Source organism: Lipophrys pholis, assembly GCF_963383615.2.
Source record: "Lipophrys pholis genome assembly, chromosome: 7".
Lineage (NCBI taxonomy): Eukaryota > Metazoa > Chordata > Actinopteri > Blenniiformes > Blenniidae > Lipophrys > Lipophrys pholis.
The window spans coordinates 3,196,609-3,223,421 of record NC_137638.1 but is presented as its reverse complement, the minus strand read 5'-3'; the positions used below and the strand labels follow the sequence as shown (position 1 = coordinate 3,223,421).

At 41.7% G+C, this 26,813-nt stretch overlaps 2 protein-coding genes across 2 annotated transcripts; one reads left to right on the top strand and one right to left on the bottom strand.

The window, feature by feature from the left end:
- Nucleotides 1-141: 141 nt before the first annotated feature.
- On the top strand, nucleotides 142-20,736 carry LOC308111562 (serine/threonine-protein kinase N2-like; the record flags this gene model as incomplete). Its single annotated transcript, XM_080466521.1, has 19 exons — nucleotides 142-280; nucleotides 2,025-2,176; nucleotides 2,611-2,806; nucleotides 5,098-5,211; nucleotides 6,255-6,361; nucleotides 8,506-8,649; nucleotides 10,218-10,293; nucleotides 10,432-10,612; nucleotides 11,325-11,454; nucleotides 11,770-11,822; nucleotides 12,009-12,066; nucleotides 12,162-12,253; nucleotides 13,401-13,577; nucleotides 13,687-13,749; nucleotides 13,821-13,897; nucleotides 14,615-14,757; nucleotides 17,166-17,273; nucleotides 17,430-17,510; nucleotides 18,065-20,736. The coding sequence occupies 19 exons, from the start codon at nucleotides 142-144 to the stop codon at nucleotides 18,266-18,268; spliced, it is 2,295 nt and encodes a 764-aa protein (XP_080322647.1). The 3' UTR covers nucleotides 18,269-20,736.
- On the bottom strand, nucleotides 20,685-24,846 carry zdhhc12a (zDHHC palmitoyltransferase 12a). Its single transcript, XM_080467055.1, has 5 exons — nucleotides 24,485-24,846; nucleotides 23,416-23,549; nucleotides 23,225-23,305; nucleotides 22,833-22,999; nucleotides 20,685-22,122 (listed from the first exon to the last, which is right to left on the bottom strand). The coding sequence occupies exons 1-5, from the start codon at nucleotides 24,579-24,581 to the stop codon at nucleotides 21,804-21,806; spliced, it is 798 nt and encodes a 265-aa protein (XP_080323181.1). The 5' UTR covers nucleotides 24,582-24,846; the 3' UTR covers nucleotides 20,685-21,803.
- Nucleotides 24,847-26,813: the final 1,967 nt, after the last annotated feature.

Genomic DNA, 26,813 nt, shown 5'->3' with positions numbered 1-26,813 from the left:
TGGTGCACATGTTCTCACCTATTTGAGCCTTTTTCAGTATTATTATATGAGCAGAGTGTGCAGCGCTGTCACTGATTGGTTCCTGTATGTGTGTGTGTGTGTGTGTGTTTGTGTGTGAACCTGTCAGTGATCCAGGATCAGATGTTGTCCACAGCTCAGCAGATGCTGCAGGACAGCCGCTCTAAGATCGAGCTGATCCGGCTGCAGATTATCAAAGTCGCCCAGGCTGGAAGCAGCGGCGACGCCGAGGATGGAAACCACGACGGCTCCACGCCAGGAGGTCAGAGTCCTTGGGCAAGTCACCCCCAAACCGTTCACCGGGCTACAGTTCGACGTGGTGGATGTGACAAAGTGCTGTGTCTATCCTCCCTTCTAATCGCTTTTGATTGTGGTGTTAAATTCCAATTAAAAAACAACAACAACAAAAGAATCTGATAATTCCGTTGTCTCTCATCAGTTTCCATCACATCTGTCCGGTTCCGGTCAGGTGGTCTAAGTAGAGGGCTTCCGAGATCAATAAACTAGACAGCGGACAGGATCTGGAAGTGAAGTGGCAGATCTGCTGAACTCTTACAGATGTAATGTGTCGTCTGGCAGGTTGTTTAGCTGTGGATTTCCTCAGTGTGGCACAATCAAATCAATAACCGGCTGAACGGCACTCAGTGTCTGGCTCTTCATTCTGAAATGAAGCTGGAGAAATTCTTGTTTAGGAGTAAAGTCTAATATTTCTGTAGTGCAAGGGTCTGCAGACTTTAAAATTGTTTTCTAATTTTTTTATTTTAACTTTATATAGTTCTGCAGCCTTCATGACTAAGATAGTTGGTTTCCCCCTTCCTACTAATTCAATAGGAGCTGTGAAAATGTGTTTTGATCCACAGATTCTTCATATATTTAGGTAGTTTGAGGCTTTTTAAATGTTTTAATGTCAAGAAGTTAAGGTATGTAGAATATCCTGGTGAATCTGAGAGCCTTCAGTTCAGCTTCCCGTAGAGCTTTGACTCGTGGTCGCTGTGCTGTGGAAAACAAAAGTCACCTGGCAGAATGAAAAGTCTTCATTTCTAAACTTGAAACCTGGAAGTCAGAGTGGAGCTCTGGTTCCTGGCATATGAATATATGAGGCTGGTAACCTGAAGCCTCAGTACCTCCTACTTCCTCTCTCGCTCTCCTCACCTCCTTCTAACTATTGATTTCTTTATGATGGTGTGACGTGGAGGCAGCCGAGGTCTTCTGCATGAATGCTGCCAGCTTCATTCACCGTTTCCATTCAGTGAAACATTAGATTGATAAACTGTTTTCTGTAGTGTCCATTAAGAAAGTTTTCTCTCCTAGTAAGCGTGTATAATTATGTGAAATGTTAAAGGGTTCATATTTTACATCTTTTCAACACTTTCAGGGTCTCGTTTGTCCAAAAACACTGTATTCAAAATTTATTGCCCCAAATCCAGCTTTTCCTTGATTTTCCTAATTTGAATATTGGATCATAGGAGCTACATTCAGAATCTGCTGTGTCTGTGTGAGCTGGACTGGCTCCGCCCACACATGCCCATCTTGGGAAGAGGAGGAAGTACTTCCTCTCGTGGCGCCATGTGCCAGAGCAGAGCTGCCTAATTGTGGGAGGAGTCGAAGGGAGGAGTCTACCTTGTTTGTGATTGGCTAAACCCCCGATGACACTATATAGGGTTTGATTTCTGATTGGCTGGTTGGAGCAACACACTTTTTAAAAGCTGAAACAAGCCATGGAGAGAGAGGACAGACTGTCTTCACTTCTGGGGCGTCGTTCCGGGTATGGAGACGATTATTACTGTTAGAAACCCATCAGAAAGTGAATTTTGCATCATATGACTCCTTTAATATGGAGCAAACACTTAAAACGAGATATCCTAGATAACTGAAACTCCATATTCGCGTGGTGCAGTCACTGCTTTGTATGAACACAGCAACAGGCCCTTTAAGGGCTTCGTGGATGTAAATATGAGGTGGCGCAGTGAACAGATTGGTCTGAATGTGCGGTGTGATGCTCTCAGGACGCCCTCCAGTCTGCGTCCGTCCTCTGGACGCCCGGGTGGCGGAGCTGCAGGACTACATGCAGAGGGAGAACGACGCCCTGCTGCTGGCCAAAGATGTGACGAAGCAGCTGGAAGGAATCTCCTCGCTGGACCAGAAGGCCCTGGCTGAGGTGGGAACATGGAAAGCCCTGACAGAGGGCAGCAACCCTGATACCACTCTCACTACAAAGGCCAGAGGGCGAACCACTACACCAACGTGCCGTTATTCCAGACTCTTATTCTCGAGGTTTGACGACTGTCTATGTTATTTCTCTCTACGTGTTTCCTGGTGTGGCGAGGAGAAGACACAGAGACCCCCTGAGAGTTTTAATTTACTGTATGTCCATTCAGCAGAGAGCAGCGTTGCTGTGCACCGAACAAAAATATAAACTCGACGCTTTTGTTTTTGCTCCCAATATGAATGCAACTGTTCAGGGTAGTTACGTGTGTGTATTTGTGTGTGTGTGTGTGTGTGTGTGTGTGTGTGTGTGTGTGTGTGTGTGTGTGTGTGTGTGTGTGTGTGTGTGTGTGTGTGTGTGTGTGTGTGTGTGTGTGTGTGTCTCAGGCTCAGTGTCGGGAGCAGGAGTCCTCTCAGAGACTGGACCTGCTGCGACTCTCCCTGGAGAAATGTCAGGAGGAAAAGCGGGAGGACCCTGCAGCAGGGACCCCCCCTCCGAGCGAAGGACCGAGGTCGCCCCGGCCGGGGGGTCCACTGTCCCCGTCCCCCTCCAAGGCGTCCATCAGACCTGCGTCTTTAACAGGTATCTGCACAGACCCGTCTGAGAGCAGGACAGACTCACATTAAACAGAAAAAACTGTTGATTTGAATTCAGACTGAATTCGTCTCTCCAGTCAGGTGTTTGAGTTTCAATTTTCATTTCTCAGATGTTGTGGAAATTATGAAAACAGTGATCCTGAATGTAGAGTTTTGTTAAGTTAGTTAGATAGCTAGATAGATAGATAGATAGCTAGATAGATAGATAGATAGATAGATAGATAGATAGATAGATAGATAGATAGATAAAAATGTCACATGTGCAAACACATCACATATACTACTACTACTACTAATAGTAATATAATAATGATAACAATAATAATTATACTATTGCTACTAGTAGTAATAACAATAATAGGTTTACTACTACTACTAGTAATAGTAAAAATAATAATAATAATAACAATAATAATTATACTATTGCTACTAGTAGTAATAACAATAATAAGTTTACGACTACTACTACTAATAATAATAACAGCACTTTTTTTACATTCAAAGATGCTTTTCATGGCAAAACACAAATAGCGAAAAATAACAATTGAAATAAAATAAGAGATTAGGGAAAAGCAAATTTGAAAGGGTGAATAAATAATAAACATATAAAAAAAAAAACGTTTTGTGCATATTTTGCTGTGTAGGAGGCAGAGATTATTTTTGCTCTAGTGAGGCTCCGGGCGGGCAGAAGTAGATCGATTATAGAGTCTGATGGTACGAGTAAGGAATGATTTCCTGTATCGTTCTTTTAGACAGCGAGACTGGAGGAGTCTGTGGCTGAAGCTGCTCCTCAAATTATCAGTGTTTCATGCAGTGAATTTTAAATTAATATTCACTCTGAAAATGTATTGAAATGTCAGTGGTACTGATGGTCCACAGCTTTGCCTCATGTGTTGTGCGAGGAAACCTGCAGCCTCACGCGTCAGACTGAAGACAGACCAACATGTTGTCCTCCTGCATGTCCTCGGTCATGATGGTTCACCTCCTGCTGGCCTCTGGCAGTGAATAATCTGAAGTGTAATCTGGAGGTTTGGGGCAGAAAGCCTGTTGGTGATGTAACGTGGGAACGAATCCAGAGTCTGACCTTTAATGCTGTGAGAGCTGCAGAGACGTGAAGACAACCGGGACGTTTCGTCAACTGTCCAAAACAGAGACTTTTCACCCAATCTAACTGTCCAGTAGATTCTACTGTTAATCAGTTAGTGCATATTGAATTTATTTCAATTAACAGGCCAATAAAACACCTTAAGGCATTTCCTGTCCACTTGAATCATTAAAAGATTTTCTTTTTTTCATGTTTTTTTTTATTATCAACATTTAATAATCAGAAAAAAAACCTGAAACTCAAAGACCTGGACTTGAAGACGGACACATCTGTTTGCAGATGTTTTGAACGATATACTTAATTGTAACTGATGAGCGCATTTTTTTAAGCAAGTTTGCATTTTTCTTTTATGTATTGACATTTTTCTTATATGTTTTATGTGTTTTATGTGCCTGTTTTGCCTGAAACGTTAATGTACCGCTGCCTGTCTTGGCCAGGACACTCTTGAAAAAGAGATTTTTAATGTCAACAAGGTTTTCCTGGTAAAATTTAAAATAAAATAACATAAATAATCAGATTTGAACTCAAAGTCAGTTTGATGTCGACGTGTCAATAATATATTTTTCAGTTTTGAATGTTCAACTTGAAATTTATGGAAATGTAGAAGTAAAATAAATATTTAATTAAAATCGATCTGAATCTGATTTCAAATTATAAAGTGAAATGAGTATTACTTTCATATTTATACAGCTGTTTCATCAATAAAAGATGTCTTTTATTTTATGCACAGGCCTACCGTGAGGAAATAACTCATTTTAGTGGAATGAATTGTACATTTTACTCATATTCTCAGAAATTAAAGCCTAACGTGTTTTCAGTGGACTTAATGGGGTATTATTCTTCTCAAATGACTTATTAAAGAAGTAAATATTAAATTTGAAACTACACAATATAGATATATTTTAAAAAAGAATCTCTGATAACTTAAAGATAAAAATTCCACATGTGTAAAATGTTTTATTTCTTCTTTTTATTCAAATCAAAGTGGAATGTACGGGATTAAAATTCATAGATAATTGGTTATTTCTTGATGCTTTTATAGATTTGTGCAGAAAAAAACCCTTTTCTGTGAAGATTTTGAAGCAGTTTTTTTTTTTGTTTTTTTTAATGAGACTGAAGGGTGACAGATGTGATTCCTCCTCCGGAAAGTTGAATATGTGTCGTCTTCTCAGGGAAACTGGAGGTGCAGCTCATCGGATGTGAAGATTTACTGAATCCAGCGACAGATCTGGAGAAGAAAGACTCCCAGGAGGCTTCGTCATCCACTGTCACGGCCCCCGTCGCCAGTAAGTTCTCTCAAAGGTCAAAATGTTCACCAAAGCTTCATCTTCCACTCTTTTAATAAAATATAATCACTTTAGAGTCCACCTTTCGACCACCTGTTGCAGTGAGGTGGTTCAGTCCGTGAATGATTCTCATGATTGGGATGGTAATAACTCTGAATGGATTGTTTTATATTTGATTTAAACAAATAAACAGATGTTTAGACTGCATGAACTTTAAAAAAAAACCTGGGACATGGTGTACAATACAAAGGAAGCAAAGAGCACAGACTGAAACGTAAAATGAGATGTTTTATCGTTAATGATTTAGTAACGTCTGTAATTAACGTGATTGAACCGATGGGACTGAATGAAACATCGAATGAGTTTAAAGGAGTCATATTATGCAAAATTCACTTCCTAAAGGTTTTCCAACAGTAATAATCATCCCCATACCTAGAATGACGCCCCAGAAGTGAAGACAGTCTGTCCTCTCTCTCCCTGGCTTGTTTCAGCTTTTAAAAAGTGTGTTGCTCCAACCAGCCAATCAGAAATCAAACCCTATATAGTGTCATCGGGGGTTTAGCCAATCCCAAACAAGGTAGGCTCCTCCCTTTGACTCCTCCCACAATTAGGCAGCTCTGCTCTGGCACATGGCACCACGAGAGGAAGTACCTCCTCCTCTTCCCAAGATGGGCATGTGTGGGCGGAGCCAGTCCAGCTCACACAGACACAGCAGATTCTGAATGCAGCTCCTATGATCCAATATTCAAATGGAGGAAAGCTGGATGATATGACCCTTTTAAATAACAACATCAGTGGGTGAATATCAAAGTGAAATAAGATGGATCAAACTGTGAGAGGATGAATATGAGGCTGTGACAGGATGAATACTGGAGGAAATCTCCAGTGAGAGGACGAGTGTGAAGGATCTGTGAAGACGTCTGATTCAGGATGAGTTAAAAAAAAAAAAAAAGTTCACGAGGGGCTTTAGTTAAACTTCATCTTTACACACCGAATGAAACCTGTGACACGATGAACCCCAGGCTGACCCTGTGCTCTCTCAGAGGTCCGGGCGGTGCTGCAGCTGGATGGACGGCTGGTCGCTGGGTCGAGGTGGGAGGAACCAGGGAGGCTGAGCTGGGATCAGATCTTCATCATCCAGCTGGAGAGAGTGAGTCCAAATGAAGACTGACAACAATATACTATATTATATTAAATTATATTCTGTTCTATTCTATTCTATTCTATTCTATTCTATTCTATGTATTTTATGTGTCTGCTCACCTGTGGTGTAGTAACATCCTCCGTCTGCTCACCTGCTGGACCCTCAGAGGTCGTGACCTCTTGTCAGTATTAACATCAGCATTAGCATCAAGGACTGAGGGTGAATCTGTGAAAGTAAATCCGATTAAAAGGTTTTGTAATTATATAGTCAAACAAATGTTAATTTTAGAGGATGCAGTTAAAACAAAGAGAGATATCAAGCGTTGGTTGTCATATTGTTCAGGTTCTCCAGGTTCTCCAGGTTCTTCAGGTTTTTCTTTTCATTCTTTTGCTGATGGGGCTGAAACGTGAACCTGAATCTAGTAACTGTTCTACTGAAATGTTTTATCAGCTGGTTTTTCTACTTTAATGCTGTAGAGATGTAAACACTTTTGTTAACCACTCAAACCTGCCCACAGTAGAAGTTCCTGTTGTTGGACACCAGGTGGCACTATAACACAGCATGGGAGCTCTTCTGCCTTGATGCCTTGTTGTGGGTTCAATCTGAAAACTACATCTTGTGAAAGTGACTGTTAGTCTGTGATATCTGTCTTTACTGACATACCAACAGAATGCAACACAAAACACAATGACAGTTCAGATCTAAAAATCTATTTATTCCTCCAAACTCTTTGAAAATGTGTTAAAATACCTCGTGAAGCAGGGCCTTAATCCCTTCCCACAATCTGCCTCTCTGTCCTGTCCTTCTCTCTCCTTCTACCCACTCAAACAGGAATAGTAGAAAGTCTCCACCTCTGAGCCTGGTTCTGCAGGTTTCCTCCTGTTCAGGGGAGTTTTTCCTTTCCACTACTTTCCCTTTAGGAATTGTTGAGTTTTCTGTGTAAAAATGCCTTGAAATGACCGTGTTGTGTTTGTCAAAGAGAAAACATCAGCGGTGAAAGATTAGACTGAGAGAACGGTTCCCTCTGGAAACCGTAAACAACATTTAGGTGAATATCAGCTCAGCACTTTGTGTCCGACGGTGCAATACAGCGAGTGATGCACAGGTGACCTTTGTCCATATTATTGAAGGCAGGGTGAAGGTGACCTTCAGGCTCTGACACTGGATGTTCCTGTCATGAGATCAGCAGGGCAGGAAGCTCAGAACCACTGGAAGGACTGAGAAACACTATGAGATACGCTGTTAAAACGTTTATGAACCATTTTATACTGTCTCCTGTACTGTTGTCTCCAGGTTGGATGTCCTGTTGAAATAATAGTAAAATTCATCTGATTGGTTAAATATGTTCAATTCAGTTGAATTCAATTGAATTTAATCTGTATAGCACCATAAGCCATTTCAGGGCACTTTTACAGAGAAAACCCAATAAATCCACATGAGCGCGCGTCAGCGGCTAAAAAGGAGAAACTCTTTTTTTTTTATTGCAAGAAACCTTTTCATGTTCACATGCGGAGTACGACTGTTAAGAGCTTAAAGGAGTCATATCATCCAGCTTTTTAACACTTTCACATGGTCTCGTTGGTCCAGAAACCTTCAGTATTCAAAGTTTCGAGCTTTTCCTTGATTTTCCTCCATTTGAATATTGGATCATAGGAGCTGCATTCAGAATCTGCTGTGTCTGTGTGAGCTGGATTGGCTCCGCCCACACATGCCCATCTTGGGAAGAGGAGGAAGTACTTCCTCTCGTGGTGCCATGTGCCAGAGCAGAGCTGCCTCATTGTGGGAGGAGTCAAAGGGAGGAGCCTACCTTGATTGGGATTGGCTAAACCCCCGATGACACTATATAGGGTTTGATTTCTGATTGGCTGGTTGGAGCAACACACTTTTTAAAACCTGAAACAAGCCAGGGAGAGAGAGGACAGACTGTCTTCACTTCTGGGACGTCAGTCCAGGTATGAGGACGGTTAGTACTGTTAGAAAACCATATGACTCCTTTAAGAACGAATCATTCATCACGGCTCCATCAGTCTCTTGTGAACTCGATGATAAATTCCTCGTGCGGCCTCAGTTCACACTGACGTCCGGAGGTGATGGCTGCAGCACATCTTCCCAGATTCCCTCACCGTTGTCGTGTTTCAAACTGTCCACAGTCTCGAGAGCTGGAGGTCGACGTCTTCTGGAGCGACCCTAGGGGGATGTGTGCGGTCAGATTCCTGCGACTGGAGGAGATGATGGACAGCAGCAGTTTCAACATGGCGCTGAGTCTGGAGCCTCAAGGCCTCCTCTATGCTAAGGTAAACCCTCAAAGAGCCGACGCTGTCTTCAACATGTCTGAGTTTCCACCACTGAAGGACGGTCTGGGTGGAAACATCCATCTATCCATACTTTTTAGGACTTGCACCATTTCAGTTTATCAGTCTGAATTATATAGAGATTTCAATATTTGAAGCAGATAAATGTTTCCATCAAAGGGTATACAGTTTGATTGTTGTAAAAATTGCTGTTAGAGAGACAAATTCTATTAACGATGACATGATTCAGCATCTGCCGGCTCAATCCAACAGGAATATGTTTGTGGATGAGAGGTCAAAAATGGTGGTAGTAATACCTTTCAGTGTCCCCGTTATTAACTATTCCAACACGATATCCTGTCAGGATAACACAATGCTCGTGTTATTTTTAGCATTGAATTATAACACCAACGCCAGTGTAAGGTCAATGTGACACCCAGCAGCATGAATATATTAACAATAACAGGTGTAAAGTCAACAAACAATGGGTGTCAATCTTGGAACACTTTAACACCAGCGAGTGTGGACACATATAGACACATATAGACACATATAGACACATATAGACACTTATAAACACTTATAGACACATATAGACACATATAGACACATATAAACACATATAGACACATATAGACACATATAGACACTTATAAACACATATAGACACATATAGACACATATAAACACTTATAAACACATATAAACACATATAGACACATATAGACACATATAAACACATATAGACACATATAAACACATATAGACACATATAAACACATATAGACACACATAGACACATATAAACACTTATAAACACTTATAGACACCTATAGACACATATAAACACATATAGACACATAGACACATATAAACACTTATAAACACTTATAGACACATATAGACACATATAGACACTTATAGACACATATAGACACATATAAACACATATAAACACAGAGACACATATAAACACATATAGACACATATAGACACTTTTGCGGTGTTACAATTAACAATATATTAACAATAAATTAATATAGGCATTTTTACTGTGCAGCAGCAGATTTCTGTACAAGCTGAAGTCTGCCGAGGACGGTCTTATTGAAGAATGTCAGGACAGAATCGCAGTGGTCGATGTGAGATGAAATGGAAGTGTGGATTATTATTTCAAAGTTCGATTCTGACGACATCCTCCTCGCTTTAGAAATATTTCTCAGGCGGTAAAAGCAGATTTTTAGTCAGCTGTCGAGAGTGACCCTCCAAGGACGTGTCCTGATCAAACACAGCTCCGAGGTTTCTGGTTTTGACACTCGAGCTTGATGAGGGGAATCTTTGTATCTTCAGTTTTGTCCGCATTTATCTGGTAATTTGAATAAAGCTCATTTTTAATGCAAGTCACTTAATCCAAAAGCAAAGGAAATGAAACTGAGTCATTGAAGGAGTAAATACAACTGGATATCATCAGAGTATAAGTGACGGGACACGTTTTTAAAACCACCAATGAGACGACCAAGAGGCAACGGGTACAACAGAAACTAAACTGGGATTTTCTCTTTATGTATTCGCAGCTTCGATTCATCGACACAGTGATCGAACGGCAGCCCAGACTGAGACGGCAGAGATGTATCTTCACCAAAGAGAGAGGCACACACACACACACACACACACACACACACACACACACACACACACACACACACACACACACACACACACACACACACACACACACACACACACACACACACACACACTGACTGACTTTAATGTGTGTGTGTGTAGGGAAGAACTTCCTGCGAGCGGCTCAGATGAACATGAACTTCGCCACGTGGGGTCACCTGATGATGAGCATCCTGCCTCGCTACAGCTCCTTCAGCACCTTCAGCTCGTCTCTGTCGACGCCGCTGGACCTGCTGACGGACACACACTCCTCTGAGAGGGAAACCACCAGCGCACTGCCAAGGTGGACAGTTAACCTTCATTCTCTCTCTTCATTGGTCAGTTAAAGTTTCAACACAGTGTCACTGCAAAACCAAAACGTTCCCTCACGTGCTACACTCCAGTCCATCTCAAGACTTACTGAACTAATCATGTTTTCTTTTACGATCACTGAAACAAATACTCACCACTTTACAAGCTCTTTCATGTGTAGTAAACATTTAAAAGACAATTTACTGTCAAAGATTTTTACAAGTGCATTGCAACCTCTACGTGTTCAGTTGAGTTAAAACTTCTCCCTCGATTTCACTTAAACTGTCATCTGAGGCCCAACAAAATAAAATAAAATTAAATAAAATAAAATTAAATTAAATTAAATTAAATTAAATTAAATTAAATTAAATTAAATTAAATCAAATTAAATTAAATTAAATTAAATTAAATTAAATTAAATTAAATTAAATTAAATTAAATTAAATTAAATTAAGTTACAACCTTTTATCAAGTGTATATGTTAAATGCATAAATAAAATAAAAAAATAAATAAAAATTAAATAGATAAATAAATAAATAAATAAATAAATAAATAAATAAATAAATAAATAAGTAAGTAAGTAAGTAAAGTAAAGTAAAGTAAAAAAAATATTTTATTAGCTGTTTATCTGAAGAACCACTGTTGATGTGATATGGTTTTACTTGAGTAAAGATGTGAATCCGTCTGTATTCTGTATTTGCAGAGAAACTCCAGTGATCAGTATCAGTATCACCGAGGATCATCCCTCTGCCCTCAGCCTGGACAGCAACTCTCCCGCCATCCTCAGCACAGCACACACACCCTCCCCGGTGTCTGGACCGCAGGGTAATCTGGTAAATCAACACATCTATCCCCATAATCTGACTTTCTAAACATGAGTGGAACCACAAACAGTCACAAAGAACACACACCAGGCTGAGGTACTAATCAGTCCTTTTCTGACTAAATGCATCACATTCCAGTTTCTCTGATTCTTCTGCTTTGAGGCGACAGACACGTTGAAAATAGTGTTTCAGAATCCCCCCCAAAAAACAGGCAGCAGCAGGAAATCCCCCAAAATAGAGTAAAATAGAGTAAAATAGAGTAAAACATTTACTGAAAGGGTTAGGTATTTACTGAAAATGTTTTTTGGTTTTTTTAATTTACAGTCGTCTCTCCAAACAACTGAAGGAAGTGGAGATCAACCGGTGCCTGGTCTAAAGTACACACACACACACACACACACACACACACACACACACACACACACACACACACACACACACACACACACACACACACACACACACACACACACACACACACACACACACACACACACACACACACACACACACACAGAGTTCAGAGTGATGCCGGTTCTTCATCTTCTGTCTCTTCTCTTCAGGATGCAGATGGAAGATTTTAAATATATTTCCGTTCTGGGTCGAGGACACTTTGGGAAGGTGATTACCGGAAACTTTTCCTCTTCATGTTGACGCGTTTGGTGAAAACGTGTTCATCCGGGGGGGGGGGGGGGGGGGTTGTGTGTCGTGTGTAGGTGCTGCTGGTGGAGTTTAAGAAGACCGGGAAGGTGTATGCCATCAAAGCTCTGAAGAAGAGAGATATTGTAACGCGAGATGAAGTGGACAGGTGTGTGAAGAGATTTTAAAATATAACGACAAGCAGATTCACATCGACAGCGTCAATTATTTCTGTCAGAAGTGAAAAAGCACAGACTTACAGCCGAGACACATGTCTTGCATGTAATCCTAAGATATATAAACACAGTGATTAATACATATAAATGCACATGGAGGGAAGTGACGGAGGCCTGAAACAGTCTAAACCTACAGCAGTGAAACTAGAAAATGATCCAGGGCGACTTGAAAGTGTTTTGTTAAGTAGGAAGGTTCATCTGTTGGATGAAACATTTTACGAAGCCTCTCAGGAATTAATTCTAATTAATAACGACTGACTGGAGTTATTGTGAAAGCAACAACAAGATGCATGAAGGTTTAATGTATTTATCTATCTATCTATCTATCTATCTATCTATCTATCTATCTATCTATCTATCTATCTATCTATCTATCTATCTATCTATCTATCTATCTATCTATCTATCTATCTATCTATCTATCTATCTATCTATCTATCTATTTATTTATTTATTTATTTATTTATCCAGTTATGGATCAAATGAGGTTTGTCTGTTTAGTGAAATTAACTGGTTTCTCTTTCTTGATGGAATAATTAAGTTGAGCTTTAAAATGAAACATTAAGATGTAACAAAAACTGAATAGGTTGTATTTAGGAATTTATATAAGTTCAATTTAAAACAGGGGTCTTTTCTTTTTTTTCTTCCATCTTTAGCTGTTGTATGTTTTAATGTCATTTTTTGTGGGTTAAGCCATTTTAGCAGTTTTACTTTTGTTTTGGTTTGTGATGTCTGCGTCCTCCGCTCGTCTCTGTTTGCTGAGAGCTTAAAGCTCCAGAAAGCTTTGTAGTAATAACGGCCAGGAGGTCCGGAGAAGCTCGTAACCTCCAAGAAAACAGAACAAAAACAAAGATCTGATCTTCTCCTCACTGGTTTCACTCCTTCTGCTGAACCAGTTAAAAGATGCCACAGATGTTACTCGGTAACAGATGTGAGTTATTTCAGTTTTATTAGTCTGCTCATCTGTAGAAGACAAACAGAAAAATGTGTGCAGGGAAACAAAGAGAAGAAGAACACCGAGAGGAGGAAGTGTCAGGCTGCGACTGTATCCCACATTTAAAGCTGTTCTCTATCCTGCAGCCTGATGAGTGAGAAAAGGATCTTTGAGATGATCAACGCCTCCCGACATCCCTTCCTGGTCAACCTCCACGGATGCTTCCAGACCTCTGACCACGTGTGCTTCGTCATGGAGTATTTACCAGGCGGCGACCTGATGATCCACATCCACAACCACGTCTTCTCTGAAGCCCAGACCAGGTACGCACGTCCTCGCCGCCGCCGTGGGGGACTTGGAAGGGGGAGGATGGGGGGGGGGGTTCTCCACCGTCAGGATCGTGATGCGAGATGTTTCTGTTGCTTTGTTCAGGTTCTACTCAGCGTGTGTCCTGCTCGGGTTAGAGTTCCTGCATCTCAATAAAATCATCTACCGGTGGGTCCCGGTGAGCACATCAACTTTCAAACAAACACGGAAGCTCTCAACGCTCTTCCTTCTCTCTGCAGAGACCTGAAGTTGGACAACCTGCTGATGGATGCAGACGGGTTTGTGAAGATCACAGACTTTGGACTCTGTAAAGAAGGTGAAGTCAGCAGCACACGCTCTATATATTCTAGAGGGACGTCCCGATCACACTTTTTTGCCCCCGATCCGATTTTTCAGAATGGAGTATCGGCCGATACCGATACTTTCCCGATCCGATACTCACATTGCTATTGCAAATATACTCAATAGTCTATTTTTGAAGGAACTAAGATGTCTGAAGCTAGAAGCACTATTAGCAGAAGCTTTTTTTTGGCTAGAAATTATTGTAAAACTCACTTATTGAATCAAGATTCTTCTCTTTCTCTTTAGTTGTTGTTGTAAACTGAGGGTACATCCACACGACGAAAAAATTATCTTTTTTCTCCCTGGCCTTCTCCCAAAACACCGTCCACACCTCACTATGAACACGGCTCAACTCGAGGCTTCAGGGCATGTAGTACACATGCCGGGCCTTTAGGGGCGCTGTGACTCACCAAACACAATAAAAAAGCAGAAGAAGACAGACCACATAGAAATTTAGAAGTAGACTTCTGCACATAAACACATAAACCACTATATATAACTCTACCTATCACTCACAAATCACTAATATCGGCCCCGATCCGATATCTACCGATCGGACCGGGACATCCCTAATATTCTAGATATTTATTCTAGAATCACTTCTTCACCACAACCCGACAGGCGCCTTGCAGTCTGAGGCCGTCGCGCAGCAGCTCTTCTCAGCCGTGATGATCTTCTCATGTGTTGGCAGGGATGGGCCACGGAGATCGGACCTCCACTTTCTGTGGGACTCCAGAGTTTCTGGCCCCGGAGGTGCTCACCGACGACAACTACACCCGGGCGGTGGACTGGTGGGGCATGGGCGTCCTCATCTACGAGATGCTTGTTGGAGAGGTTCTTCATGTTGTTCTTATTGGTTCTCTACGTCTGTGTCATCATCATCATCATCATCATCATCATCATCATCATCATCATCATCATCATCATTATCATTATCATCATCATATCTCTTCAGAGTTTAAAACAATTATATTATGGTTTGATAAAAATAAATGAGGGAGAGGAGGAGCAGGAGGAAGAAGAAGAAGAAGAAGAAGAAGAAGAAGAAGAAGAAGAAGAAGAAGAAGAAGAAGAAGAAGAAGAAGAAGAAGAAGAAGAAGAAGAAGAAGAAATAACTCCTTGGAGTAACAATTTGATGACAATATATGCTGGAAACTTCACATAAAACATAAAACATCTCAGTCCTACAAAAGAGCATCAGGGCCATTGAAGGAACAAAAAAATTTCGGAGGCAAAAACCAAAAAAATACAACCTTTGTGCGCTTCAGAAAAAGTGGAAAATCAAAATCGAGATTTTTTTTTTTTTTGCAGGTAAAAAAAACAAACTTCCGTGCGCTTCAAAAAAAAGTCGAAAATCAAAATCGAGATTAATTTTTTCGGAGCTAAAAAAAACCAAAACCTTTGTGCGTTTCAGGAAAAGTCGAAAATTAAAATCGCCATTTTTTTTTTTTTTTCGGAGTAAAAAAAAAAAAATTGTGCACTGCAGAAAAAGTCAAAAATCAAAATCGAGATTATTCTTTTTCGGAGGTAAAAAAAACCAACCTTTGTGCGCTTCAGAAAGAGTCTAAAATCAAAGTTGAGATTTTTTTTTTTCTGAGTTAAAAAAGAAAAAAAATATTTGATTTTGAATTTCGACTTTTTCTGATGCGCATCAGAAAAAGTCGAAATTCAAAAACGAATTTTTTTTTTTCGGAGGTAAAAAAAAATAAAACCCTTTGTGTGCTTCAGAAAAAGCAGAAAATCAAAGTCGAGATTTTTGTTTTCACGGAGAGAAATCCATCCCTTATCATTTGCCCATCACATTAAATTCTGACTATATCGGGTTGCTTACTGCTTATGAACATGTGATTTTACACAGGATTTCCTTGAACAATAATAACACATTTTGTAAGCACCTTCGTGTCTTTGTCCTTTGAACTCAACGAACCTCTGCGACAGAACAACGCTGCAGAATACAACTGTCTCTTCTAGTCCTGATACTGATGATAACTGCATCGTGTTTATGAGCTAAATTCTGTCCTGAAGCATCTTTTCATCACTTCATTAAAACGCCTGCGATGCATTTTGTAGAAGCAGTCACACACGCTGGCATGTGGATGGACGGATTTTGTAAAAGAGCTTTTTTTTCCACCGTGAAAAAAAAAATAATCTCGGCTGTGAAAAAAAATTAAAAAATCTCAACTTTGAATTTTTTTTTTAAAAATCTCAGCTTTGAAAAAAAAATTTAAATCTTGACTTTGAAAAAAAAAATGTAAATCTCGATTTTGAAAATTTTTTTTTAAATAATCTTGACTTTGAAAAATAAAAAAATCTCGACTTTGAAAAAAAAATTTAAATCTTGACTTTGAAAAAAAAAATTTTAAATCTTGACTTTGAAAAAAAAAATGTAAATCTCGATTTTGAATTTTTTTTTTTAAATAATCTTGACTTTGAAAAATAAAAAAAATCTCGACTTTGAAAAAAAAATTTAAATCTTGACTTTGAAAGAAAAATGTAAATCTCGATTTTGAAAAAAAAAATTAAAATAATCTTGACTTTGAAAAATAAAAAAATCTCGCTTTTGAAAAAAATAAAAACAATCTCGGCTTTGAATTTTTTTTTAAAATCTTGACTTTGAAAAAAAAAAATTTAATCTCGACTAAAAAAAAAATTTAAATCTCGACTTTGAAAAAAAAATCTGGACTTTGATTTTCGACTTTTTCTGGAGTGCAAGAAGAGTTTTTGGGGGGTTTTTTTAGCCTCCGAACTTTTTCTTCAGTGGCCCTAATACAGTCCTGCCCAAAGCAAAGGATCTGTAAGAAATAATGTACTGCCGGATCATTCAGAAAATATTCAGCGAGAAAAAAACCAGTTACAACTTCTGGGAAAGTCACAGTTAAAAACACGTTCGCACTCATTCACACCACCCAGAAAAGCTTCGGTCTGGATTAAACAATTATCAAACTTAATACCGTGTTAATATATAAATAAAGAGCTGATTCTGACAAGGGTCAGGACGACATTGACGTAAATTAAGAGAAAAGAAAAAATCTTTTGCCTTGTAACGATAAAGGTGTAAAAGGGGTAGGACTTCAAAAAAGTTGGACTTCTTCCAGACCACTTTTCGAACATGTGACGCTCGTTTTGTAAAAGTGTGTGTGTAGAGTGAACTCTGGATTACTCGTTTGCAAAAAAAATAAAAGATTCGATTTGAGCGACGCCTTCATGTTAAATGTTCTTTGTCTGTGTCCCGGCGCCGCCAGTCTCCGTTCCCCGGTGAGGATGAGGAGGAGGTGTTCGACAGCATCGTTAATGACGACGTGCAGTACCCTTCGTCTCTTCCCGCCGACTCGGTCTCCATCCTCCAGAAGGTGAGGACGCCGACGAGCTCCTCGGCTGACGGTTTTAAGGCCTTCTCGTCCACCGTGGACGTCTTGAAGTGTCCCGGTTCGATTACAATGGAAGAGCGAGTCGGTGAGTTGTTCACGCTGTGGACAGTGTGAGACGGAGTGTTCCTGTGATCACAGCTGCTGAAGAAGAACCCGCTGAAGAGGCTCGGAGCCGGAGAGAGGGACGCCAACGACGTGAAAGGAGACAAATTCTTCCAGGTGATTCTCTTCTCTCCGTCTGCTTTTCTACCTGCCGGCCATTGTGAAGCAAAGCAGGGGGTCTCCGGGGGTCTCCGGGGGTCTCTGGGGGTCCCAGAACTCGTCTCCTCGAGCTCAATTAGATTTCAACAAGAAACCAGAATGAGACACTTTGTGGGAAGTAGACCTTTTATTTTGAAGGCTCATGCTTTTGTATTTCAGTGAGTGTCCTCCAATGTTTGTCTTCACTGTAATGTCATGGTGGAGGTTTAGAGTCTTTATTAGGGAGAACCAGAGGGGGTTCCAAGTTAAAGAGATGAGGAACAACTTTGAGTGACTTTTGATTAAAATTGTTCGTGACGAGACAGAACTGGCAACGAGGCAAAGGGAGACGAGGAGTTTTCCTAGGTGAGGTGGAGGAGAACAGGTGAGACCCATCAGAGGCGAAGGGACAAAGACAGGAAGTCAGTCTGGAACCAGTAAACACAAACAGGAAGTGCATGACGAGACTCGACACGTGACACCAACGCGGAACACGAAGCACGAACACAATAATAATCTCTTCTTCTTCTCAGACCATCGACTGGGAAGCGCTGCTGGCCAAGAAGGTGGAGCCTCCGTTCCTTCCCTCCATCAAAGACTCGGCCGACGTCAGTAACTTCGACAGCGAGTTCACGCGCCTGCAGCCCGTCCTGTCTCCTCCGTCCAAACCCTTCAGCCTGTCGGCGGAGCAGCAGGACGCCTTCGCGGACTTTGACTTCTGCGCTCTGCACGGATGAAGGGCGAACTGAGGAGAATTACAGGGTGGGGGTGGGGGTGGGGGTGGGGGTGGGGGGGTCAGAGGACACAGGTGGAACGACGTCATCAGTCCACAGCTGCTGCTTTATTTTCTGATTGAAGGATTCGAATTGTCGTGACGTCGGAGGTGAAGAACGATGACGGAACTGCTTCACATCTCATGGCGACACGACACCTGCTGATTGTTTTTAACAGGGCTGCACCAAAATCTTCTTTTTTCTAGGGCTTTTATTTTGAAGTTGGCTTTCACTAAGTGACTTAATTAGCTTTTTTTTTTTCTTTAATACTTTAAAAACTAATAGTTTTTCACAGACTTACTGAGGAGTGGAGGTGAAGGTCAGAGAAATATGAACGTCTTCCAGCATTTCATCTCGGTCAACATTCAGTCTTTAAACCAGGTCAGTTTATGTTCCTGTAACGTGATGCGTATTTACATTTCAGTGTCCTCGCAGTCAATCCAAAAGGGATTTTATTGGAGCTAACAAGCATCCTCACCTTGTATCAGCGCAGACCTGCGTCTCCTCTTCCTGCGACGAGTCTGTGAAACTCTGGATCAGTGAGAAATTGTGTTTTCATGATCAACTGGCTGAACTCTGGACAAAATGTGAAGGGTGACGGTATTTTGGTTTGTCCCTCCTCCACAGTGGAGACATGCTGGCTGTATTTCTGTCCTATGAGAGACTTTTCAGATATTTTTCCTGTCTTCCTCACGTTTACATTTGTTGTCCATGTTTTGTGCGTCCGTGACGACTGTACAAAGTAACATCCAGCACGTCGTGAGACAGTGTGAGAAGAAGCCGCATGAATCTGCACTGCACGACACGACGCTGCTGACCAGCCCTTTAACCACATCGCTCGTCTGTGTTTGGAAGTTTGTTTCTGTTTGTTTTTTTAACGTGGGGGAGCAGAAGTGATGGGAGTGTTGTCGTCTCAAACAGATCTGACAGCCTCAAGTTCCTCCTGATCGTCCCACGTCACAGTACAATCCCTTAAAGGGGTCATATTATACTAAATCCACCTTCTACTAGTTTTCCTACAGTAATAATTGTCCCCATACCTGGACTGACGCCCCAGAAGTGAAAGACAGTCTGTCCTCTCTCTCCCTGGCTTGTTTCAGGTTTTAAAAAGTGTGTCGCTCCAACCAGCCAATCAGAAATCAAACCCTATATAGTGTCATCGGGGGTTTAGCCAATCCCAATCAAGGTAGGCTCCTCCCTTTGACTCCTCCCACAACGAGGCAGCTCTGCTCTGGCACATGGCACCACGAGAGGAAGTACTTCCTCCTCTTCCCAAGAGGGGCATGTGTGGGCGGAGCCAGTCCAGCTCACACAGACACAGCAGATTCTGAATGTAGCTCCTATGATCCAATATTCAAATGGAGGAGAATCAAGGAAAAGCAGGATATCATCACCCCTTCAAGACTTGTTTCTCTTCTTCACTCTCCCTCCTGTGAGATATCGAAAGCTTACATATACTAACAACAGACTGATTTCCATATCCGAGGTCAGTGTCTGGAGATAAAATGCTCCTTGCCGTCATGTTCTGGCTCCTCACCGGTTAAACACACCTCACTTCCACCAAGTGCTTGTAACGTTGGCGTGCAGTGCGAATCACCCAGAGCCGCTCGGCGTCCGGTTCTGCTCGCTTTGTGGCCTTCGCCTCACTTTCTTTGCAGTTTTGTGAATCTCTCACTGGTTTCCTATGCATCACTGTGACGAGTCTTTGCCCACTGCCTTGCTCACTGCCTTGACCGGCGACCGGCTTCAGCCCTCCTTTCACACGTATTTCTGGGGAAAAGTTCCTCCCCCGCTGCCGTCCAGGTGCACGACACCGTGGTGGGCAACTTGTGCACTTGGCAAACCTGTAATGCAGCCGAATAAAAGAAGCCATAGATGTTGTGTTATAGCCACCATAGTGATCAATACTCTACTCTAAGAGGAGCAGCGGCAGGCCTTCGCTTGGGCCACTTTGTGTGAATGAAAGTGACACCTGAGAGGTCAAAGGTTAGACGGTGGCTTTGCCTCCATTGGCTTTTGTTTTACGATATTCCTCTTGAAAAATAAATATTCTAAAGACGATTCAAGTATTACTACAATATCGCTTGCACTGATTACACTTTTTTTTTTTTAAATGCTACTCTTTAATGTAAAAACGTATTCGCTTATTGGCTTGAATATCCAATTATCACATTGGAAAGGTCTAAAATGAAGGTATTATAGGACGGCATCGAGTTTTGGTTTCTCCCGGGTCTGAAGAGCTTCTTCTGTCTTCGGTTCTTTGAAGATCAGACGAACAGCTGGAGCCGTTTAGAGGCGGCGTGGTCCACTGCTGAGTGTGTGTGTGTGTGTGTGTGTGTGTGTGTGTGTGTGTGTGTGTACACTCTACAAGAACAAGCATATCATTCGTATTTTATTGTGTCTTTGTCGTCAATAAATACAAACAGAATGTTAAAAAAACAAAACAATTGTTGGCTTTCATTCATTTACAATATAAATATTTAAAAAAAAAAAAAAAAAAAAGGCAAACGCTGGAATTATTTTGTCTTTTCTCTGAGGTTCATGAGTCGCCTCCAGCAGAACAAAACACGGAATCCGGCCGCAGGATGAGCTCCAAAGTGTCGAATTCACCAGGAAAAAAAACGCTGAATGGACACAACTTGTGTTTCCTGTGTTTCGGTCGGAGCAGCGGACATGCGACTAAAACCTGAGCTGAGTCTGTTCAAAACTACTGAAGTGGTTGTTTGACTGAACCTTACATCAGGAGGCATCATTACTTGCCCTTATCATTCTGCTTTGTTGGGAGGAAAAAGGATTCGTTTCGTAGTGCATGAGTATAGAAACATTCAGTGTTTTACTGGTCCGGCTCAAACCAGACGTTTAACCATCAAAGCTGTTCTGGACGGCCGTCTGATCCGACTTTGTTCCATCAAAAACAAGAGCTTCTGTGAGCCGGAAAACAAGCAACATGAACTGATCATAAAAACATGCAGAGTATAAATAAAACGTGGACATTTTCGGTAGATTGAGGTTTCGGCGCGTCGACGTAACGTTGAGATCAGTTCAGGAGAAAATGACTGAATGAAGTGAACAAAGTGAAACACGGCGGCTGCAGGAAACTGAAGACACGGTGTTGGGATTAAGAAAATTCAATTTGGGTCCCAGAAGAGAGGAAGAGAGCGAGAGAGAGAGAGAGAGAGAGAGAGAGAGAGAGAGAGAGAGAGAGAGAGAGAGAGAGAGAGAGAGAGAGAGAGAGAGAGAGAGAGAGAGAGAGAGAGAGAGAGAGAGAGAGAGAGAGAGAACTGTTACTTGGAAATACAAACTAATTTTCTTCTTGATCAAGAAAAAAGAAAAAAAAGGAGAACAAAAAGGAGGTACAAACTAAAAGACAGACGTCACATATTATAGAGATGCACTGATACCAGTATGCGACCAGTCGTATACTGGTGTGTGTGTGTGTGTGTGTGTGTGTGTGTGTGTGTGTGTGTGTGTGTGTGTGTGTGTGTGTGTGTGTCTGTGTTCAGACTGGGTCGGCAGTGTGTCTCTGGTAGACCCGCTCCCACACCACCGTCCTGCACAGGCAGCAGAAGTCCCACAGGTTGCAGAGGAAGCCGCGGTCGAAGGGGTTCTCCTCGTCCCGGCGGTTCTTCAGGTACGAGATCCGGTGGCGCGACATGAACTCCCAGGTGGTGCAGTTGACGGAGACCAGGTAGAGGTGGGAGCCCAGCAGCAGCGCCACCACCACCGAGTAGATCCCGACCACGGCCAGCGCCGCCAGCAGGAAGCCGTTCGCCCGGAACCACGGCGCCCACGCCGTTCCCTCCAGAGAGAAGCCCGACCTGGACGAGACACACACACATGAAGAAGACCTACTACAGCGGGTGGACAAGAACAGATAATTCCGTTTTCTATTCTGTAATGTGACTCATACTGAACATAAATACACATTTCTAACACTCGAGCCGATGGACCAGACATAAAAGAATTGTTGACTGAAGAAAAGGAGTTGATGAGGTTAAAAGAACGGTTTGATATTAATAACTTATCATTAAATGACAATAAAACAAAATGAGGCGAGCCTAAGAATCAAAAGAGTGTATGAAACGAAATTCCTTAGATCATAAATTCAGTTGGAAGCCAAATATAGAATATAAATAAAAAGAGAGATCATCTAAAACTATTGGTAATATTTATAAAACAAACGACTTTTTCAACCCGAGATGTTTTCCGTATACTTAATATGCCGTGTACGACATAATGTGTAGATGTTTGGGGAAATACATACAGAATACATAGACCCTCATTAAACTCCAGAAAATAATTATTAGAATAATAAATAAAGTTTCCTGTTGGGAAACCACTAATAAACTATTTATAAAATCCTGCACCTTAACATCAGAGATATTGTATACCTAAAAACATTAGAAATATTATTTCGAGTATTAAATTTTTTTTTTTTTTAATTAAGAAGAAAAAATTCTAATTTAAGAGGATTGGGTGTATAAAATAAAATAAAATAAAAAAAGTGATGCGTGTGCGGTGAACGTACAGGGCGATGTGCAGAGCCCAGAGCAGCGCCAGCAGCTGCACCAGCAGGTAGACGATGAACCAGCGGTGGTTCCTCTCGCCCACACAGTTCTCGATCCAGGGGCAGTGGTGGTCGAAGCGACGCACGCAGTGTTTACACGTCTGGCAGTGCTTCGCTCTCATCGGCTGCTGCTTCCAACAACAACAACAACAACAACAACAACAGGAAAACCACTTGTTTACTGTGAGAACGTCCAGGCAGACTGTCCACTCCTCCGACCGTAGTTAGTGATGACAGAGGTTTAGTTGACTTGTTTTCTCTGACATGCTGAGCTCACAGACTGTGCGGCGGACGGAGGAAACAGTTTGGAGGAGAGGCAGAGCAGGAAGCGTCCTGGAGATGTGACAGAATACCTGCAGCAGACAGAATCCACAGCGCCTCAGCTGAGGAGACGAAGACTCTGAGACCAGGACCTCTTCTTCCTCACTCAGACCCTGAACACAACACGGAGAGTCAGAGATAAACACACACACACACACACACACACAAGAGATGCAGTCACACAAACACACACACACACTGCGGTGAAGCTGGTGTTCCTCACCTTCACACTGTCTGCGAGGACGAAGCCCGGATCCATTAAGGACACAGTGAAGTAGAAGAGGACGGACAGCAGGACCAGCAGGAAGAAGAGAGACGGCAGCAGCAGCTCTCCTCGCTCCTCACTCCTCCGAATGTCTGCACACACACACACACACACACACACACACACACACACACACACACACACACACACACACACACACACACACACACACACACACACACACACACACACACACACAATGACCTGCTACTTCACATTCACATCAGGTGCATGAAGATAAAAGTTTCTTAATTTGTCTGATTTCTTCTGGGACCCTGTACGGTGCATTAGCTCCGTTGTTTAATTTGTTATAAAATATAAACAGACAATATAAATGTGAGCTGCTCAACATTTTTATTGACATATACAAACACAAAAACTTCTAATTAGGGGGGCTTAGCCAATCCCAATCAAGGCAGGCCCTTCCTTTGACTCCTCCCACAATTAGGCACCTCTACAGTGTGGGCGGAGCCAGTCCAGCTCACACAGACACAGCAGATTCTGAGTGCAGCTCCTATGATCCAATATTCAAATGGAGAAAAATCAAGGAAAAGCTGGATTTGGTTGCAAAAATCCTTGAATACATTTTTGTACCAATGTGAAAGTGTTGAAAATCTGTATAATACGACTCCTTTAAAATGGCGCAGACCGGTCTTGGTGATTTGTTCCTATCTGTTTTAGTTACATTTCAAAACCCCCACATTTTTATGAAATCAGCAGTTCAGTATTTTTCTCTGACTCCTCAGCACATATCAACTCATATTATTTTCGTAATGGCTGCTTTTAACGTTGGAAATGTGGAATTGTTGATTTGACACTAACAAACTAAAAAAAAGAATACGTTTTGAAAAAAAGTAACTTTCAGTGGGAAACAGGAAACGAGCTGTCCCAGTCAAACATCACTAAAGTGACCCCCTACCTGAAATTAAACCTAAACTAAACTAACTCGTAGCATATCAGCAGAGGGAGCTAACAGCAGCTATGTCTCGGGACAGCTATGTCTATGGCCAATGTCTCCGGGACTCACCGGTGTCGTGCAGGAACAGGATGAGTGTTATGGCCCAGGTCAGCAGAGTGTGAGCGGCCCGAACCAGGACGCCGGTGCGAAACACGCTCTGGGCCATTTTAACCACCGGAGCGGGGTTAGCTCCACTGCTAACAGGCTAACAGGGCGTTAGCTCCACGGCGAACAGGCGAAACCCGCATTAACGCTTCATACACAAACATTAACTTTTTCTTGCGCGAAAAATCTGACGCTTAATGTATAAAATTGGAATGGAGAGTGAGAAAACATGAGTTTGGGTGATTTTCGAAATCTCTGAACGTGTTGAAATTTTCTATGATTCTGCCTCCATGTTGTTTGTTTTCATACGGTGGCCTGTTCAGGACAAACTGCGCGAAATGAACTCTGCGTTCAAACACTATGCGAAGAAGACTAACATTATTCATGCATAACCTATTTTATTAATATAATATTATTATCATATGTTGCCCCAGTATATATATATATGTATTATATAATAAAGCAATTTTTTTGTTTTGTATTGTTGTCTCAATATTGTCTGACCTTAAGAATCAATGAACAAAAACAGAGGAATTACAATGAATATTAGATGACTAAAATGTGGTTAAAGCAATCTTTCTCCTTTCATTACCAGTGAAAATAGACACGCAGGCCACAAGAAGCCAATATCCACCGAGAATATTTGTCTTTGGTGTGTGTGCGGTCAACACTCAGCCATATCGATCAAAGCAATCAGTTTCACCACAGAAGACAAACTCTGCTGTAAATGTTAATATTGACTTCACAAGGACACAGAGTCTGTTTTATTGACATTCAGATGTCAAATGTCGGTGAACAACGTCCATTCATTTCCAACTTTTTGAGTTGGAGAAAATAGATGTTTGGGGAAACATTAATAAAGTGTTTGACGCTGGCGGATATTAATCAGATATCCTCACAAAATGTGAATTGAGTTTGATTGCATTTTACAAAACTGTAATCCAAGATTAAATCTTAGGTTAAATAAGTACAATTGTCAATACGATGGCATTTTCGTGATTCATTTGCAGCATTCAGCATGTTTGATTCTGATCAGTCACTCAGTGTTGTCAGCCTTCTTCCATCTAAGGAATATTGCAAAAATTAGAAACTTCTTGTCCTTCAAAGATGCAGAAAAAATTATTCCTGCCTTTGTGACTTCAAGATTAGATTATTGTAACTCCCTAATGTCAGGCTGTCCAAACTCCTCTGTTAGGATCTTACAGCTAGTGCAGAACGCTGCTGCACGTTTACTAACCAGAACTGGAAGAAGAGAGCACATCTCCCCAGTCTTAGCATCCTTACACTGGCTTCCAATTAAATCTAGAATAGAATTCAAGATCCTTCTGGTCACATATAAAACTCTTCATCACCAGGCTCCATCCTATATCGAGAAACTTCTAGAAGTTTATCACCCTCCACGAGCCCTTGGCTCTGAGGATGCAGGACTGTTAGTAATCCCTAAAGTCCATAAAAGTAAAACAGGAGGCAGGAGTTTCAGCCATATGGCTCCTTTACTCTGGAATCAACTAGCAGCCTCGGTCCGAAAGGCCGACACCATTAGTTTATTTAAGAGTAGACTAAAAACATTCCTCTTTGATAAAGCTTCTCGTTAGGAATGAAATAGGAGCACTAAGTTGAGCTGCTCTAGGCCTAGACTGCTGAGGGGATTTGCTCTCTCCCGTTAAAGGGAGGAACTCTACATTTGGAGCTTCTGTTTCTTGTCTTTCTTTCTCTCTGTGTAACAACAGTACTGTAGCAACCAGATACTGCCGCCGTCTGTTTTTCTCCCTGACAGGAGGGGAGCAGGATCCAGGGGATCAGACCCAAGACTCCCAGAGTGGAGTTACCACGGTCCTACTACCCGACCCCCCCACAGCACCGGGACCCCGCCGCAACGGCACGGCCCTTAAACTCCAGACTGAGATTGGTTCATCATCAGACCAACGCTCATCATAGACTTTTCTTAGTATTTGTACTTCTCTGGCCTGTCTGCCACTCTCTCTCTCCCTCTTCTATTCCTCTCTCTCCCTGTCCTATCCCATGTACTTCTCCCCCCAACCGGTCAAGGCGGATGGCCGCCCTTCCAGAGTCTAGGGTCCGCCCCACGGTTTCTTCCTGAAGAGGGAGTTCTTATGAACTTCTCTCCATGCGAGGGAGTTTTTCCTGGCCACTGTTGCTTGTTACACCTGCTTGCTTGGAAGGGTTTAGTTGGGTTCTGCTGTACTCTATCATTGTAAGAGCGCTTTGAGATGTTTGTTGATGTGATTTAGCGCTTTACAAATAAAATTGAATTGTCTTATGTACACTATTC